The sequence below is a fragment of the Pomacea canaliculata genome, linkage group LG13 (assembly GCF_003073045.1).
Source record: "Pomacea canaliculata isolate SZHN2017 linkage group LG13, ASM307304v1, whole genome shotgun sequence".
NCBI lineage: Eukaryota > Metazoa > Mollusca > Gastropoda > Architaenioglossa > Ampullariidae > Pomacea > Pomacea canaliculata.
Genome location: NC_037602.1, coordinates 12,057,938 through 12,078,659, shown reverse-complemented (window position 1 = coordinate 12,078,659; position 20,722 = coordinate 12,057,938). Strand labels below are relative to the sequence as shown.

At 37.7% G+C, this 20,722-nt stretch overlaps 1 protein-coding gene across 1 annotated transcript; it reads right to left on the bottom strand.

Annotated features, from left to right (window-relative positions):
* Nucleotides 1-1,452: 1,452 nt before the first annotated feature.
* Nucleotides 1,453-20,704, bottom strand: LOC112553944 (non-lysosomal glucosylceramidase-like). Its single transcript, XM_025221468.1, is given in 18 exon segments — nt 1,453-4,869; nt 5,149-5,340; nt 7,422-7,531; nt 8,091-8,233; nt 8,405-8,511; nt 9,259-9,395; nt 9,398-9,409; nt 10,078-10,185; nt 11,223-11,327; nt 13,024-13,175; nt 13,421-13,546; nt 13,727-13,883; nt 14,336-14,438; nt 14,788-15,069; nt 15,926-16,150; nt 17,582-17,697; nt 19,608-19,696; nt 20,462-20,704. Coding segments are annotated over 18 exon segments (2,574 nt in total). The 5' UTR covers nt 20,632-20,704; the 3' UTR covers nt 1,453-4,629.
* Between the last annotated feature and the right edge of the window lie 18 nt (nt 20,705-20,722).

Sequence of the window (20,722 nt, the reverse complement as noted above, 5' to 3'; positions counted from 1 at the left end):
GGAGGATAGAAAAAGAAGGGGGATAAAAGAAAAGAGATGGTTCTTGATGTAAAGGCAGGTAGATGCTACAGGTGGCAAGGGGTCTCATAAAGTGCACAAGACTTGTTGAGGTCAAGTGGAAGTTAGACGTATTCGTTGTAAGTGCTTCACTGTCACCTTGCCGTCATGTCTCTAGCGTCTTGTTGTATACGCACGAGAAGATTGAGGTGTCACGTAGAAGTCGTGACCTCTGCTGGCGGTTAAAGCATACGCAGTAAAGAGATTCACCTGACACTGTCTCACGGTCTTGACATCCTGGAGATCTGTCAAAGTCAGGTCCTGCACATGCGGCGTGGGAAGCCTATCCCGTGACTACACTAAAGACCAACCTGAATGGTTTGCGTATTTTGCAGAGATAGTTAATATAAACCTAACCTGTAAATTTCAGCTCTCAAAACCCATCCGTTAATTATCCGCTGACAAAGCACGCGATTTGTACCTGCGATCAACGAGCGCCGCTAACAGTGTACTACGTCACGTTAGTACACCATTCACAACATTGCCTTCCGTCAACACCAAACGGCGACTGTTCAGGTTATTCGGACATTGAAAGTCTGCATTTCTAGTGCTTAAGCAGTTTTTCAGAACCACGAGAAATGCAGACTGTCACGTCCGTCAGCGTCCGAATAACCCGAACATTGGGCCTGTGGCTCATTCTCTCTCTCCGGCTGGTGCTGACTGCAGGCAATGTTGTGAATGGTGCACCACCGTGACGTCATACATACACTGTTATCAGCCTTGTTGATCGCAGGTGCGAATCGTAGCAGATAATTAACGGATGGGTTTTGGAGGCTGAAATTTACAGGTTAGTTTCATACCGCATGTATCTACTGATATCTGAAAAAAAACCCGTATACCGTTCAGGTTGGTCTTTAATGGATGCTTCACTCTTGCCGTTGATTGAGATAACATTGGTAGTTTCTATGAACATGCTAAAATTAATAAAATGTACCTTATCTGCGAATGTGTGTGTGCAGGCGCGCTAAAGATCATCTGATCAAGATGAAACAATAGGGAAAGAAGACGAGCTGGTGGCGCTGTTTTTCTGTGCTGTCTGAATCTTCAAGACTTCAATGCCTGACCGTGGCGGTTTTCTCACATTTATGAAAATAAATAAATCATCACTTAAACACACGTACACTCGTTGATCCAATGATCCCAATGGCTTCTTCCCGAACACACAAGCAGGTGACAGGGCATCAGTATACGCGTCCACTCGCAGCTGTTGATAGAAGGATTAAGAATACGACCGATGCCGGGTTCTGACATCTCTCCCAACCCACCATTCCCTCTGTAGTGGGGGAGACTTTTTCCCACTATATAGTATATACCTTTACAGCGCGCTCATTCTCTCTGTGTCATTGTTACATGGTGTGGTGCACTAGCTCCCATAAAAGATTCCAATGATTCATGTACATTGCTTCAGAGGATGGTTTATTTTTCACTCTTTTTATGTTACCAGTGGCTTCAAATAAAAACCTACTATAAGGAAGAAGAAATTTCAACACACGTCTGCACAAAGCATATTTTGACACTGTAATTGAGACATCATTCAATGAGTTGCAGGGAGAGAGGAGGAAGGAAGCGAGCATATGATAAAGCTGGAGAGACAGCGAGGGATGGGCGAGGGAGAGAGACGCTGGCAACATGGTGATATTTTTCTCCGCTCTTTCACTTAGAAAGTGCACCATTTGTTGAACATGAGCTGTCAGCTTGACAAGGGGCATTAAGAGAACAAATGTTTCATATTTAGCTACAATCAAATGAGTGATATATCCAAAGTTGTCAATGAAATCCCAGCGGAAAACAGCACAAGCGAAGTAGGGTACCTTGGCTGGTATTTAAAAAGGAGTTTACAATCATGGTATAAAGCTTAAAAAAAAAAGAAAGAAAAAAGAAACACATTTTGTGGAGGACGTCAGTGACAGTAAATATTGTTTGCATGTTACATACACCTGTCATGAAGCAGACAGCATATCACAAAACCAAAACTACATTAAAAACAAGTGAATTGTTTGTTGTTGCATGGTAGAAATAATTTTTTGTTAAACAGAGAGAAAGCCGCAAAGCAAACAAGGAAATCTTGGAATGGCAATTTACAAAAATAAATTAATGAACTGGAACTTAATTTACTCTTGGCTTAAAAATAATAACAATAATGAACATTTATAGAGTGCTTTTCAAACAATTTTCTCAAAGCGCTGTACAGAAATGATATACAGAAGTAAGCTAATTCACCAACAACCACATAGTCTTATTCTCATATAACAGACAATACTCGGTTCGACAACAGGTTGGAGAGGACGTAAAGCTGTGCTAAGTTTCAGAGAAGAGGAAACAAGATGAGCAACAAGAATTAGGTGTAACATGCATATAACGGCGAAGAAGGGCAGCCATTAAAGTAAAATCGACAACAAACAGAAAATAGGGCTATTACAAGCAGTATATGAAAAAACAAAATAAAGCTTGAGGGAACCAAGAACACAACATGCAATAAAAAGAAATCTATAATACGAATAAACAAAAAAGCAGAAAAATTGGTGGAGAACAAAGCAACTCTGTCAGGTCAGCCTCATTTCCACATCAAAAATGTCTCCAACACAATAAACCTAAACAAACAAGTTAAAATTTCAGAATAAAACAAAGAGACACTTCAGTGTTATGACTTAAACTCCTTTCTTCTGTTTTATAATTTAAAATGAAAATAGTATTCTCCCTCAACACATAATATTGTGATTGCTTTTAATATCACTGATAGTCCTATAAATGTATATTGCTAGAAAAAAATAGCTTTTGCCTTAAAATGAAGGACTGTTTTATTTACTGTTGACAAAATATGTTAATTCTATTATAAAATCATCTGAGAAAGACCACAAAGTCTGAGTAAGCTTGAATTCTTAGCACTCCAGAAAAGGACTTCAACCATTCTCAAAATTTTACTTCTAATTGTGGAACCTACTGCAGATGTAACTAATATTACTACTAGCTGTGGAACCTACTATTGATATAACAAAAGATTAAACATCTAAGGCTGATGGCAATGACTGTTTGTATGATGCTCTAACAAGAGATTTTGATGAAATGATACTTCTGACTGCAAAAGTTAGGCCACTGCATCAAAGAGCATGAGTTGACTTTCCATACAAACATCATAACTTTCAGCTACTTTTCGAAGCAGAGCTTTATTGACATCAAAGATTCCAAGGCTGCAGACCACATCTATGTTGATTGCATTCACCTTCTTCATATGAGTAGATACACTAACTGGGTATGCAATGAATTTTTTGCTTTAAGACCAGCTTCCATTATTATTATTATGTCTGTATGTTTTCACTTTTTGTAAAGCGCTTTAAGCTAGCATTTATTAGTGAGGTAAACCATTACATAAATTAACTATTATTATCAGTCATAACCAGGAAGAGGGAGAAGCTTACCAGGATATCTTCAGAAAAAGGTGAATGCCTTCTTTTGTGTTATACCTAGTGCCAATATTCTGATTCCTTTTGCCATCATGAACATCAGATTAACTAAAGATCAAGCATCTTAAAGTGAAATAGGATTTTTCAGCAAGCAGGGACTAAGCAGCCATTTCAACAATCAAAGTCAACTTTTGGGTGAAGATGAAGAGTTCAGGTATAATTTAACATCTGGGTATCATAAGACAAATGGCATACGTGGAAAGAAATATTTCCTGCCAACAAACATCTGGTGAAAATTATCAAGCCTGAAAGGTGAAAAAAATATAAAAAATAAAGGACATCTAAGTACCAAACAATAAAAAATGGTAAAGGTCATCCCCTAACCTTTTCAGGTCATGGAGGACTGAGGTGAGATCTTACTTTTTGAAGAGGCAAATAAGCAGACCACATCCTACGTGAATAAACCACGAATAAAAAAAAAAATCTCTATCCATAAACATATTTTATTAAAGTATGTAGAAAATAAGATTATACAACAAGGTACACCTCAGGGCATCTAAAAATCTTTCTGATACCACTTGAAGGGTTTGTAGATATTAACAGACACCCTATGAGCATCTAACTGAATACCTTCTGATACTTTGCAAAGTTAAACATCCCCAATTCAAATCTATTCATGGATTCTTCTGTATATGTCTCGTGGCAATGGCATCTCAAAAACTGACCACAGCAAGGTGAAGTTTTATTGAAATATGCAGAGATCAGTGATCAAGTTTGCTGTTATGGACAAATGACAAACTATGGTGGGGCAAATGTACGATCAGATTAACTAGCCAAACTGGTGTCAGTTATGACAAAACTTTATGTCCATATTACTAAGTGGTAAAAATCTTTTCGGTAAGGTTTTTGTTTTGAAGGTTGGAAAAGTAAAACATATATCTTGAAAGTATTATGCCTTGAATGATTAAATCTGTGAACAAAGTTCAAACATCTTAGCAAAGTTACAAGGAAGAAAATGCATATTCTGTACAATATTTGAAAAGGGAGAACCATCTTTACAACTGGAATTCCAATGTCCTTGTTTGTTGGGTCAACTGACCCTGCTGTAAGTTCAGTTCACAAAAATAAGAATATGAACAAATGAATCTTGAGCACCTAAGTGTCACATTTATCAAACTGTCCCAGACAATTCTCTTTTATCACTACATGTGTCACCAGTACTCAAGCAATGAGGGTTAAACTTCTCCAGGGCCCACTGCATGGCCCAGATAGCAAGCGGTCGCATGTAGCCCAAGGAGCGGTAAGAGCAATTAGTGGTGTATGCCTCAGGGGTTTGGAACTGCAAGCCCAGCCACTCCCAGCAAACATGGTAGGAGCCCCATGCAGTCTGAAAACCTTCCTCAGTCATACCCTGTTTGAAGAAAGACAAAAGAGTAAATAAATTAATGCATCTTTTAAATATTTTCTTACTTCCATTTATACATGTACTCATGCAATCACATGCATAAGCCCAAGATTCTATAAAAATTGGCACTGATTTAGCTAATAATAACCTTCACTATCCTCTTTTATCTCTCAATCTCTTCCTCTTTTCCAGCACTGTCCTCATCCTGATGAACCACATCAAGGACAACAAAGGAGAAATTTGCCAAGAAAAAAATGGTGATTTGAAACTGCCCACAGAACCTACCATTTGTATCATGTTGGCTGCTAAAGCATATGTGATGCCAGTCCAGAACTCTTCAGACTGAGGAGAACTCAGATCCTTGATGCCTGCTGGTGTTGTTCCATTGATAGCACCCATGTTGCCATTGCCAAACTTTAGCACATTGTTCTCATAGATAGTTCTAAGAGCTGTTGTCACATGATTTGGGGGAAATACCTGCAAAAAAGAAGGAAGGTGTTACTCAAATTACAAATCTCACTAAGAAATTTGCCAAATTTTCATCTAAACCAAACAGGAATGTTACAGAAGATAATAATAATTAAATTATGAAAATAATGACACTAAGAGAATAAATTATCTTCGTTACATCTATCATCAACATTCTTATTACCCTTGCAAATGTTAGTGAATGACTGATGGATGAAAACATCAGTTTGATTGTGTGCAGGTAGATATGTGCACTCAGATTTAATCCTGAGACAAGTACAGGTGCAATTCTGTGGTTGTCATATTTCTCTCTTTTTTTAAAGTAATAAATGCAGCTTTCCGTTTAAAACTCTGTTTAACCTTTTGAGGACCGTAAGGATTGTACACTGTCGTGAACTCGGGCTAATCACACTCTCGACACCTCTACCAACTCAGCTGAATTTTACAATACACACACACTTACACTAAATTGCTAATTATACTTTACTTGACTCTGAGCCCCCAGCGCACATCCCCAATAACCAAAACAAGGCAGTTTAGTGTAATAAAGAAAGTTATTAATGATCAAGAGGTTTACAAATCAATTTGCAAGATTATACAATTTCAAATATGGCCCTTCTCTACTAGGTGTCCCGTTACTTTCCTTTGCCTAGTCCAGGTATCATGAGCCACTAATTACCTTAATTAATACACACAGCACACTACGCTCGTGTAACACACACTCGCCACTTATCTCTTCACACAAAAGTCTCTTGCCATGTGGAGGGCCCTCCGATGTTCCTCACATCAGAGAATCCGTTGATATCACTCTGGTGATTGTAGCTGCCTCGTTCACGAGCGCTGAGACTCTGGCACTGCCGTGTGCCACCATGTGTCTGTCTCATCCCTTTAGGCCAGACTGCTGTCTCAAGCGCCTAACATGGGACCAATGCTTATCTACCAGCCTCAGCCTCTACTGTTTGCGACCCAACAGCTACTGGTGATGAAGCGTTGAGCACTCTGTGATAGAGTGAGTCTTATGCACCTCTTGAGTGAGTTGTGCTGGAACAGTCATGATTCTCAGACGGACTCAAAGCAGAGAATCTGAACAGACTCGAACAGATCTCTGTTACAACCTTCCTCTTGGAAAATCCAGTGCGAAGACAATGATTCTTCGCCAATCACAATGCTAAAACCTCATATGCGATGATCATCCTTTCTCACGATTGGTCAATCATACCACATACTTACTTCCAACCGTTCTGCTACCAAGCTACATCCAATGACTAAGTAGCTAACACATAACGGACATGTGGTCATTTCAACTTACCCAACGCAAACTGCACCCACTTCTTACTAGTAACATGGACTGTGGCAGCAGCGCCATCCCATCTGGCTTCCTATTCACTTCCTGTGTCCAGTAGGTGGCAATAACAACCAGCGCTGTTGTCCTGCTGTAGGTATACTGCGGCCTTACAATTAATGGGCGAATTCCAGTATTCAGACCACTGCTCTCCCCTTCTCTGAGAGATCTCCTGTAACAACTGCCGATCTGCATTCTGACCTCACCCTGCGCAAGGTCCGTTGTGACGAAAGTGGTCAGCAATTCACAGGTCAACTGATTCCAGGAGATAAACAGTGGCGAGACTTCTTGGGCTTTTGTCCATCTGATGGTCCAGTACCGCCAAAGGCCGACTGGTTTCATACAAATTTGGCTGCTTCCATGCTGTTTCAATTGCATTTGGAGGCCACTTAAAAGTATGGGACAAATATGTCCCTTGGTCCTCAAAGGGTTAATATTATAATACTCTGTAAAACTGTTTTACAAACTGTGTTTGACAGTTTAAAAACTTGTTACATGTGCCATTATGATGTGAAACATACATTTAAATCAAGGTGTAAGTAGACGGATGGCAGGAAGAAGCATGGTTGGCCAAAAGAAATGTGGCAAAGGTCAGTAGAATGAGAATTAAAGGACCAGAAAGTGTCCTGGAACACCATGGCTGAAATTCGCCTTAGGTACGAAGAGGAGTAAGTTGAATATCTTAAAGAAATATTATTTTTCACACAGTAGACAGAAGTTAAGAACATTTTTATGAGAAAACACCTACAGAGTCATCTTCAAGTCCAGATGCTTTCAAGAACCAGTGCCCAGCCAGCTGGTCTGCCATAATGCTATCATGATGTCCGCTGTTACTGGTATCATAGTCATAGTAACGACCTGAAGCATAGACAAAACCAAAACAAAATATCCATTAATATGTATACGCATATACATATATACTGAATTCCAATATTCTCTCATATTTCAATGTTTATAAAAAGTTCATCACAGACTTGTAGTCATAATAACCATAAGTATATACTTCTGTGGCTTGTTTTAAAAAAAGTTACAGTTGTGTTTGTAGATTCTGCTGCACAAGTGTCTGCAGGTATATTCTCATCTCCTAAAAGATTTTCAGGTCCAAAAAGTCTGTACTGAAGACCTGTTGCTCCATTAAATTTGCAAACCAATTTTAGCACAGACTCCAGAACCATCAGCCAAAAACTATAGCACTTTTATGATCAAATTATGATTTTCAGGAAATCTTTATAGCCATCTACCTGTGCATTTCACTTAACTATTAAACTGTTCTGTTACTTTGGGGAGTAAATCTGAAAAATCCTGACAGTTGAGGCTAGTGTAATGTATACACTGCTTTTTAAAGCAAAAGATTTGTATTTTATGTCTGTTTCCATAACTCAATGTTTTCAACACTGTCAACATTGAGGTCACTGACCATTCCACAGCTTTTTGTTAAAAGCCTCTTTGCCTCGGTTGAGAACATCAGCATAGCGATCCCTGTCTTCCTGCAGACCCAGGACAGCTGCCATTTCAATCTGCATGCGCAGGGCAGCCAGCCACATTCCCGCACAGTAGGCACTGAATCAGGCCAGTAATGCTCATTCAAAGTATTAGCACAGACTAGCTTCATATACAAATTGTCAGTGGTAACCTCCCATCTCACGAAAGTTCATGATCTCCACAGTGACTGACAAAGGAGATGGAGAAAGCACAGTGCATCATAAAACAATGACAACGTTAGCAACCAACCTGGCACCTGACATGACCCAAGCATCAAATGTCTGATCAGCAAAGCCGCTGTTCTCAATCAATCCATCCCCGTCACGATCCCAAGTCATGGCTTTCTCCACCACTGCCTTAGCATAGCCAAAATTCAGAGTCAGTATTTATGTGAAATAGCTTTCATTGCTGAATTCGCTACTACAAACAACATATCAATTAATCTACATGCAACAATCTTCCAGAAAAAGGCAAGGAAACTAGCAAGTTCTGTTTAAATGGTAGATAATGAAGTTTTAAATTATTTTCATTCTAACAGTTCAAGAAGACTCCCAGGTTTCTGAACATTTTTCTCGAAGGATAACAAACTGACCCTTAATCATCATATAACAGGAACCAACTGACAAGAAAAGTATGAAGCTTTTAGTCTATGTGGGAAGGTATGCATGAGCCCTTTGTATTCTGAGGAAAAGCAAAGGCAAAGTGTCTGCATATAAATTGGGTGAAAGGATGTAAAAAGACTTGTACTGGTTGTGCTCTTCCTTTGAGAAAACATAGTGCATGGTGAATGTGAAGCACTGGCTTTATTTGTCAGTGAAAAATGTGCACAAATTCTACTTCCAGCACCAACAGATTTATCACAATGTTGAATGAGGTTCATTACAATTTACAAGGTTTCATGTGGGTAATGGGAGAGAATTCAATTAGAGAGAAAATAAACTGCATCCTGTATCAAAAGAACTCTTCTGGATAATGGTCACTTGATGACCCAATCTTTCAAGAGTTATTACTTTAAAAGTAACCCATTAATATAGTGTTAAAAATTCAGTGTGAGAACTGACAGGGAAGAAGTATATTTCTAGGAATTACAATTACTGGATTACCTTGCAGCTGGGATAGATGTCTGCCAAGAACTGTTTGTCCTGGACAGCACTGTAATCTCTGTAACACTGAAGAACATACTTGAGATTCAGGTCCTTCCAGTCGTATGTAGGATGGATAATGTATGCATTCACCTTTTCCAAGGCTCATCTTCTGCACATCAATCACGTTATTGTTGTTATTTAGGCATATCATGATGCCAATAAGGCTGCTGATCAGCAGTCATGTTGGCAGTCCCTTTCAACAGATTTGGGACACAGCAAACATAAGTTGTGATAAAAAGATTGCCACATTGAGAACCAAACTTGAGATCATCAATTTACATGAGAACAATCTGAGGAGATTAGCAACAGCTTTTTCTCTTTGCTTTATTAGTCATCAGAAACCCAGAACTGCTGGTGAAGCACTCAGGATGATTAAGGAATCTCTTTCTGTATATCACGTCTTTGGGTAAAGAGTCAGGATACCCAATATGCATAATTAGTTGATCCAACAAGTTCAAACACAATTTGTCTGATTTTTTCTTGATTTTTTTTAAAAGCTCCAAATTCTATTTAAAAAAGAAGTGTGTTTCTACCTTTACAATTCTTTTAGTGTTAATCAGTTTCCTCAGCATGCATACTCACAGCACATACAACTATGGTTGCTTCCTCAAATAAAGCACTTAATTACTTAAGCTTTCTGAGCAGAGTCTCTGTACAGATCTGTGATATATGCTATTTTAGATTTGTAGTGATATGGCTTTTATTGTGCTGATGAAGATTTGCAGACTGATGTGAGAGTGGATATATCTACTCCAGCTTACAGTCTCCATTACACACCTGGGTCTCCCACATCATGAGGCACTGTATTGGCTGCTTTCCTCACTCCTGTCTCACCACTCATTAGGTACCTTGTTCTGCTTGGATCCTCATCAATCACAGTGTCAGCTGAAATCAAACAGTATATCATATAAAACCTCTTTAATTTAGTTTGTTTCTGGCAAATACCATTTAAACAAAAATCAAAGTTTATTTTAATGTTATTATGGCTAAAATTACCCATTAATAAAGGTATCCAGACATCTCTACCAGAACCCTTTGCTCTTCATCCTACCAGCACAGCTATCTTCTATCACCAAGCAATAAGGTATAATCACCAGCTGTTTAGCTATGATGCAGCCCAGTAGTGCAACTACCTTCCCTTTTATATCTACCACTAATATGCCAGTGTCTTAATCATGCATAAAAAACCACACATTTTCCATAAACACTACTCCTAAACACAGTCCACTACTAATCTGTGTTCTCTCTCTCTCCTTTTATACTTGTTGGTTAGTTCGTTCTGCCAAAGTCACTTTGTTGATGAATTTTTAGCTAACTTTTGTTGTTACTGTTACCTGCGTCTTCACTTTCTTCTCATCTTCATTGTTGCTCATCTCTCTGTTCCTTAACACACTAACCTAGTTTTTGTATACAGTGCTTAATGTATGCATACGAGTGTGATTCTGTGCTATATATATATACTTTTATTAATACTGTTATGCAGACATGTAATATGGAGCACAGTAACAGCACAATACCAATTCATACTGTTATACTAAAAGGCTCAACTTCCACTAGAAGAATAATTATTTTTTGTGCATGGAAGCTTGTGCAAACTCTTTTGTGTATAAATGTACTTTAAACGTACAGGAATGCAACAGAAATAAAATCACTGAAAAAATGAGCAAACTGCATCAAAATAAATTTTAAGAATAAATTTATGCAAAAAATTAGTGCACAATCTGCAATCAAAAATTAAGCTCTAAATTTCAATTGAACTAACTCAATTTAAAATGTCACTAGAGAAAAATAAAAATCAGAATCATTTTACTTTGTCAAATGAACATAATCTAGACTATATTGCTTTCAAATGAATAGGCTGAAATAAATGAATAAGGCAAAATTAAATCAACTGGAAAATAGAAAAATCTAGAAATATTTACCAAAATCATACTGCAGAGAAAGTTGAAGTTTTGGCCACAGCATGATCAGAGCGAATGACGCATAGTGATGCACATCGTATGTGTTGTACATTCTATATTCATGACCTGTTCATATATAAATGTTCTACATAAAAAAATCTATTGACATAATTTATTTCTCATTCTGTCATTACGTTTAGTGGGAATGATGTAAAATTACTTGAGACCTGATTTGAAATCTTACATATGGAAATACACCTGGACTGTAACTTTTTGGGGCTTCTTTTTTAAAATGTATTCTTACAGTGCTCTCCAAGTATGTCATAATGAAGTGACAAAACCCATGCCAAAATATTAGTTAACCTGGTCTTCTATTGTATGTATTGTCTAAAACATAAGCATCCATCATTTCAGGAACAAACCCCATAAAGCCCTGATACCAAACCTTATATTTAACCAACAAATGGAATTTTATTGCTTTGGCCATGTGGTCTCAAAAACTGTGGGAAATGAGCACAGCTTACACAATTTTATGCTATTACAATTCAAGTCACATATGCTAATATAAGTTTGCATAAACAATTGCATCAAAAGAGAATAACAATAATAATAGGAAATATCTTTCTCTGTTTAGCTACTGACAGTTTTTACGTTAAACCTTACATTTAGATGATTCAGAAAAGTGAAGTAGATACAATTAGTCACAATGTGAAATTGAAATTTTTAATGAAAATGCTTTTTCTTCAGTTTTTACCAGATGACATGACCAGGAAGTAATAGGCTACATTCTCTATCTCTCAAAAGATGACTCCTTAACAGTGAGCCTTAGGCTCTTGGTGCTCTGTTAGTGAGGTAATCAACAGTCATTCGACAGCTACACATGTGACAGCAAAGCCAGTAGGACAGTTTTTTTTAACCAATGCTCAACCCAACCAAACAGCTTTGAGGTTGTAAAGATTTTAACATTATATAATATGGTAGAGTCTCAAAGAAAGAGAACAACTGTAGCCTATCATATCCTATGATCATGTCATCTGGTAAGGTCAAAGCAGAAAGTCACATCCGTAACAAAAAACTATTTTTAAGACACATTGCTAGTTATCTTGGAGGCCCTCTCCTAAGAGACAAAAATGTTGAGTGTGCACAAATATTCTTTTGGTTGTACACATTCACTTAAATCAGAATTAACAAAAACTGAACTGTATTTCAAAATATCAACCTCTAGGATATTTACTCATCAACCTTGCAAATCTTTTTTCACTAAATCTGTTTCTTTACAACCAAAAATAAGGGTAATCCATAGCAGTGGTTCTCAAAGCATTTCGAACCGCAGACCACTTTACTAAAGTAAAAAATATGGCGGACCACAAGGCCTAAAATCCCTCTTCACCTTTAATTTCAAATTTAAATTTCCGCAGTTGTTTCATTACAATTCAAAACTAAATGTACTTCTGTGACAGTAGTTTAGTAATACATTTACATAAAATTACATACTTCTCAAAGTACACATACAAATTAAAAATAAGTGCACTGCGTTACTAAGGGTAACAAATCACGCCGTTAAAGGAAACAATGCTTGCACTGTGACATAAAGACTTAGCTGGTAAGCGAGCATTTTATGCAAAAGAGCAGTTGGCCATCAATAAAATAATAACTCGTGTGAAATCAATACTATACTAATTAGCATATCTGGTGATTTAAGCATCACTTTGCTGACATAAGATGACTGTTAGACGCAGACCACCTGACTTATGCGTGCGGTCCAACAAGTGGTCTGCAGACCACACTTTGAGAACCACTGTTCCATAGGACAAGCTTGTACCTTCCAGATAAGCAAATTTGCTGTAGTCTTGCACAAGAGCATGAGGTGATGCTTTTGCATATCCTTCAACTGGATCTAACCAGACTGTGCCACCATCACTTACAAAGTACAACTCATTGAACAGAGCTGATTTATACCATGCTGGTAAATTTCTGAAACATCAGACTATAATTGTGTATTTGGCAAAAAAATAAATTCCATATGCAATGCTAGTAAAAGACAAATACCTACATATCTCCTTTTGGTATGATTACTGTACTACAAATATTTGAAGGAAGATGGTTGCACATAGTATCTGTAGTGGACAGTCAGAACAGTTGGGATCTATAGTCTGACAGTACATAGTAGGAAAACAATTATGCAACAAAAATGCAAACTAAAACTGAAAATAATGTACTTGTTCTCTAGAATTGGATTCTGCCAATCTTCAATCTTTTGCTCCCAATCAGGGTACCATGTCAGAGCATGTGCACACAGTCTGGGTCCTGCATTACCCGAGGCACCAAACCATCGAGCATATCGCCTGAAATATACACATATATACAACTAAATATATAACTAAATAAGAAGTATTTTTATTACACATTTTGCACAATTGCGGGATGTAATTTTATTTCAGTCAAGAATAATCCTACCACAATCTTCACAAAAAACAAACCATACTTTAGTTGGAAATATTTAGTTCAAAATGCATATTTCTAACCTGGTGTATTTATTTTCAGCAGCACTGAACTGTACAACTGGCATGTCCCAGGCAAGACAGAAATCCAGTTGACCACAGGTCCCAGGTGCTATATGCCTTCCAGCACACACAGCAACAGCTATCTCTTGTCCTGCACTTGTTTTTGGCGTCTCCTCTGCTAACAGATTAACACACAACCTCTTCTCATAACCAAATTCATCTAGTTAATAGAGCTGAAATAAAAAAAAAACCAAAAACTCCAAGAAAACATTATTAAGCTGTAGGGTGTTGAGGTCTCTGCCAATGATCTGGGTGAAAAGAATCATGTTTGCAGAATGTCAATATAATTTTTGGAGGTATAGTTAAAATCTCTGTCAGGGTTTCAAATTTTGCCACTATTAAGTTTTATTTTACTGCAGGACTCTATTATGTGGCTCTGTTCTGTTAGCAAACAGCACTTAAGCTATTTGTTATCTTTCTTTGGTGGTAAATGTAGATGAATGAAGAGAAACCTTTTACATCACGCAACATCCTGACTGCCACTAAAGAAGCAGGATGGTACAAGATCCAAGTCCTGTTTAATTTGAAAATCAGAAGGGAACAAAAAGGAAAATTGCTTTTTAGCAATACCTTGTGAACTGCCAAGACAACCATTATTGCAGAGGTTGTTCCAGATGTTATGTCCAGAACCATTAGGGTCAAAGGCTGTGTGATGTGTTACTTTTACCCCTGGCTGAAAAATGTACAAATAATAAATATCAGGACCCTTGTTCTGGAGGAAAAGAGTAAAAATCATGCATTATATGAAAGAATTAGTTTTGTAAACAGAAAAAAATACTTTTTCAAAAGTATGAGGGAGGCAAGACAAACTAATGTTTGAACATTGGTGTCTCGTTTGTTTTGATTTCCATGAAAGTGATACAATTTTACTGTTAAGAAAATATTTCTTTGGAATTTAAACTCAACATCTTTAATTTAACATCTTCATTCTATTGACTGTGTTTATCTAAAACAAAATTTACTCGACAGATTTGGCCCCAAACCTCTCCCCCCCCAAAAAAAACAACAAAACACTGGCATACCTTACAGGCAGCAGCAACATTATAAGTGCAAGGAAGGCCACTGATTGTTTGATGAATAGTAACACCATGAGCAAAGGCCCCGCCACCATTCCCCTTCACTGTGCTGCTGTTGTCAGCTTCCTCGCTGTACTGGCACAAAAAGGGAGTATTCCAACATCCACCTGCTTGATCTCCTTTGATACCTTGACCATTTTTGAAAGTGAAGGTGATGCTTGCTTCTACCTCCTCCTTACCAAGATTTTCAATCTCCCAAACAAACACTGCTACAGGCAAGCTTGTTTCCTAAATGTAAACATCACCGTAAAGATGTCATTACTACAAAACAATGGCATCAGTGGGCATATCTGCTATTATTGTTTTAACAAAATTTTTTTAAAAAAAAAAAAAAAAATGATGTAAATTTTTATGTCTGCATGGTAAAATCCTTCCAAAGTCTTACTGTGTTAATGGTGTTAACAGCTACAGTGGCTCTGTTAATCACGTTCTACTAATATGAAAAGAGTTGATGAAAGCATGAATTTGCTGTAAGAACACTAAAAAAAAAATTTCTCCAAGTTCTATCCCTTTGATCACAAATGTTACTGTATACATACGATTGTAAAGAGAATTTTTAGTTTGTATGGTGAGCTATTTTTACCTACTATCTTGGCCAGCTTTTGTCTGCTTACTTGACTACTAAATAAACAAATATAAATAAATAGCACACTTGTATAGCATCAGCCAGACTCAAGGCGGTTTATATATAGGCATGCAAGCACGATATTTATACATATAACAGTAATTAAATAATATAATATTACTACAACATTTACACGAAAATATGCTAATTATAAGAAATACAATCATGACAAGAGGGGGAAAAATTTAAAGAAACAGTTAAGTGTTGAATGAGACTCAAGTGATATGTTATATAAAAACAAGAAAAACATTCTGTATTATTCTAGTTTCACCTCTTCAATGCTTTTTATACAACCCACATTCAGACCACTTTCATCCTATAAATATAATGACAACATTCTAACAAAGGGTCTCTAATGATACTTAAATACAGGCATCTTCCTCCTTATTTTGTTATTCACTGTGCAAACACAATAATTTCATTGGAATATTTCACAGGCTAAGAATTTTATCACAGCACCTGATACTCATGTGGGTAGATAGGTGAGATCTGGCGACATGTCAGTCTTATGTGCTCCTCAGGGATTTCATAAACTGTCCATGCTCTTGGATATAAAGCATGATAGATGGCTTTGTCACGAGGGAAACCCCATTTCCATGCTTTCAGAGCCTTCCCTTTCTTCTTGTGTGATGATAATACTTGCTGGTAAACAGTCTTGTTGCTGCGGCGTAGTGTCAAAATGAACTGCAGAAAAATAAACACCATCATATATGCCTGCCAGGTTTTGCACATTACATAGGTTATAGAAAAGAATATGCTTCTTAACAAACATAGATGGAGATGCATGTGATTATTGTAATTCTCCCCCTTCTCCACCAATAATGATTCCTCATTGAGAGATGATACTAGCTGACAACCAACTTGCTCATTTAATGATACAGGCAATAGATTGCCCCCATTATTATGCTTTTTTCCAAAACAATAAAGTCAGAAGGAAGTGAAATAGATATGCAAGACAAAACATGAGAAAATAAAGGAAAATATTTAATTGTAAATTAGCATCATAAATCATTCAATTTGCATATTATCACCAACAATCTTCCTGATGGTCATAGACTGGATTATGAGCCAGACAACTCAAGACAACAACAATGGTATCCAGTGGACCTTCACTAAATAGCTAGAGGATCTGGACTTTGCAGATGACATCAGTCTTCTATCTCATCAGCAACAACATGCACAAACCAAACTGAGTAAACTAGCAGGAAGCAGAGAAGACTGACTTAAAGGTCAACAGAAAGAAGACCGAAGTGATGAGAATCAACAACAAGCAGAGGAACTCCCAATCCAACTTCAAGGAGAGAACATCCTGGAAACAGACAGCTTCACATATCTGCGGAGCATTATCAACAAGCACGGTGGACCGGATGATGACATCAAAAGCTGCATCAACAAGGCCAGGCATGCTTTCAACAGCGTACGCCCCATACAGTAGGACAGTTTTCCTACTGTATGGTTCTGAAACCTGGAGAGTGACAAATACCATCAACAAAAAGCTCCAGACCGTTACCAACCGATACTTACGCCATATTCTGGGAATAAGATGGCCTGAAAAGATCTCCAACAGCAGCCTGTGGAAAAGAACCAACTAGAATGCCACTAGCCAAGACATCAAAAAGTGAAAATGGGGCTGGATAGGACACACCCTGCGCAAACCAGCTGACACCATTGCCAAGCAGAAACTTGACTGGAACCCTCAGGGGAAGAGGAGAGATGGGAGACCAAAGCAGACTTGGAAAAGAACAGAAGAAAGCGAGGCAAAGGACATCGGAACCACATGGGCCCAACTACAGGGGGCTACCAAAACTGGGTCCGCTGGCAAGGTCTTGTTGCGGCTCTATGCTCCTCAAAGGAGCAACAAGGAATAACTAAACTAGATCATTCAATAAAATAAATAATAGGGCATATTATGTAATAAAGTGCACATAATGTTATGTGAGGGATATTTGAAAAAGCAGTTGGGTTTTTTTTTGTCAGTAAGTATTTGTGTCTGAAAATAGCAACATATTACTAACAGTATTTTTCTTCTTGTGTAATCTTTTTACTTTGAAAAAAATATCCTTAAGGTTCTTATCTACTGACAAGTACATGACTGCCACTATTTCTTGTACATACTTGATCTGCTTCAACTTCTTTGTAGTGGTAGATACCTGGAGCTATCTGAAAACGACAAAATTCTCCTCGATATCCTCGTCCAATGGTGCCGCATCCTATGCCTCCTATGGGACAGCCTAGAGGAGACAAATTTTTAATTAAATTTAAGATCCTGACTTAGACAAAAATAAATTATGTAACATAGATTATAATAAAGGCTATTAAAGATAAGGGAAAAAAAATGATGCATGCATTGCATGAGTTCAGATCTCCTTAAATTCTACTGTGGCGCATGCTAAGTAAATGATTATAAGATTTTGTATACATCATCAAAATACTATGATAATTTTGTTTAAAATTCAAACCTGGTTTTACCATAGTGCAAATGTGAATATGCTTGTATTCATTCTGGATCTCCAAATAATTTGTCAAGCAATAGATTTATGTGGTAACAAAATGGTGAGGTGCGAAAGTCAACTTTTACAGGTCTACACTCACCTGTATGTGTAATCAAGTAATAGTTGAAATAGTACATAATGATAATATAATTTTAGATTATTTTTATTATGATTATATCTGATTTGTTTAGTCTCCATACCTATTTTAAATGTAAACTATACTGATATACTAGAGAGCAACCTAGTTTACTTCCTTGGTTATGATGGCATACATGATACAGTCAAATCTCCCTACTATGCCACCCCTCTACTATGCCACTCTCAGTATTATGCCACTTTTGCTCGGTCCCGACTATAAATTCAATGTAAAAAAAAATTTACTATGCCACCCCTACTCTCGCTACTATGCCACTTTTTTGTGACTGTTAAAAGACACAAGTTGTGAAATTCCGCGCAGTGCTCGATTACTATACTGTATGGTAGTGTGGGACATCGCAGTTAGGTGGGATGGAACATAGCACACACACAGGGAGGGTGGAGGCTGGCAATGTGGGGGGGTGGTGGTCGCTGGCCGGGTGACAGTCACGTGACAGAGGGAAGGTGTGAGGGGGTCGACTAGCGACAGGATGCAGGTGCGCGGATGTGGTTGGAAGGGGTGGAGGATGAAGAGGTGAGGGGGAGAATGAGAGGAGACAGCTAGCGAAGCCGACGATTCTTGAGAGCTTTGGACCAGACTTGGGCAAAGGACTCCTGTCTCTGACCGGCCCGCCCGCCAGCATATATACTATACATACAGTATTGGGTAAAACTGAGTTAACTATATTAGTCCGGCCCTCTAAAACCATCCCAATTTCTCATGCGGCCCCTTGGGAAAATTAATTGCCCACCCCTGCTTTGGACTGACGGGTAACTTGAGCAAATAAAGCCGTTTTTACGAATCCTCTCTACTATGCCACTCTCGCTACTATGCCACTTTTGCTCGGTCCCGGTAGGTGGAATAGTAGGGAGATTTGACTGTATAGGTAAAAAAAATTGACCAATACTGGCATAATAATAGATATACTGGAGAAAGTGTCCAAACTGTATTTAAAACTGTTGATTGATAGCCTTTTTTAACACCTGCTCATGCATTCCAAGTGGCTATTCTCCTACTGGAGAAAAAAATGTTTTTCAATATATGAGTTGCAGTCTAATTTATCCAGTTTCAACTGATGATATTAAACTACTAAACATCAATTCAGTGACAAGGGATTGTTGGTTTCATATTCATAAACTTTGACTGGGTCTCCTAACACATCTGTATCTTCATCCTGGGTATGATTAAGATTTTTCAAAGGACTTTGTACTCAAAATGACTGATGATTTAACATATCTTCTGCAATGAAAATCTCTATTATCTTTATCTAAATATTCATTCTGAACTGCATTGGCTAACTCCTAATGAAACCTAACATATGTAGTAAAAAGCATTTTTTGTGGATTTTGTCAAGTGTATTCAAAAGATCTCCTGAGATGGCCAAATAAATTGTTTGCCTTATTTAACTGCCTTTAAATAAGTTTTGAGACCTAAAGATCACATCATTGTCTAGTGCAACTATGTTACACCATAGAAACCACCTAGGTGGACAGAGAACTTGTCTAGTTATTACCATAAATAGATTTGTGGCTCATCTGGTTTAGATGATCAATGAATGGCTGCCGACCTTGCCTCTTTTTACCAAGCCAAAATCGGAAATACCTGTTGCAGAGAAATCAGCAAGATTAACAATCATTTCAAAATATGTATATATAAATTCAAAATATTTCTGATGGCAATATCATTTGGTGTTAAAGGTGACTGATTCTGCTAGGAAAAATCATTATGTTGCAATATGACTGAACTAGTTCTACTTCTGGATTAGTGCCAGTATAATAATAAATAGCACATTTGTATAGTGCCTTTTTCCAGCATCAGCCAGACTCAAGGCACTTTACGCTTCTTATATATAGGAATATATCATAATAGTTTATGCATATAATAATAATAATGAAATAATATTAATTCTTTCATCATATTAATAGAAAAAGTAGAAAAATATTATTGCTAGGTGCCATGGAACAGGTATTCCCCCTTTCTTTAGTGATCCAACCTGAGAGGATCCAGCAGGAACAGGGGTGAGGGGGTGCAACTTGCAAAAACTAGGGAATAGATGGATATGGAAGACATGCTACTGACAGCGGTGTCTGATATAAAATTTCCAACATTTCACTGCGATGTCGGTAGTGGCTAAGTTCTGTTGTATACCACAATGGTCTGGTATCTAGACTTGAAAACCTCGATCAAGCCACAGTTCAACGAGATCGTCATTGCGCAAAAGACGTATGTGGCAACATAAAATCTGTTCTGTCACAAAGTACGGCGAGAGGTGGAGCTAACGAGATAACATGTGATATAAGGAGTTAACACTATATAGTTCCATGGACGTGTATAGTTCTACTTTACTATAATTTTACTGGATCTTACCTCAAACTCAGGCCGGCATACTGTGGGATCTGATTAAGGCGGGGTAGAGAAAAAGGGGCACATTTTACTTTGCACTCATGGCTCAATTTAACTCTCCACCCGAAATTTGGAACGCCACTAATCACTTCCTTGGGTGTTGTTATACTTTCGTCGGGCCCGACACAGGCCATGTTGAGTGCTTGATGTCACCAGCACCAAAATCTCCCGACAACCGTTGAATGCCGTCAATCGACTATCAACAAACAAAAGCATTGTTATTAA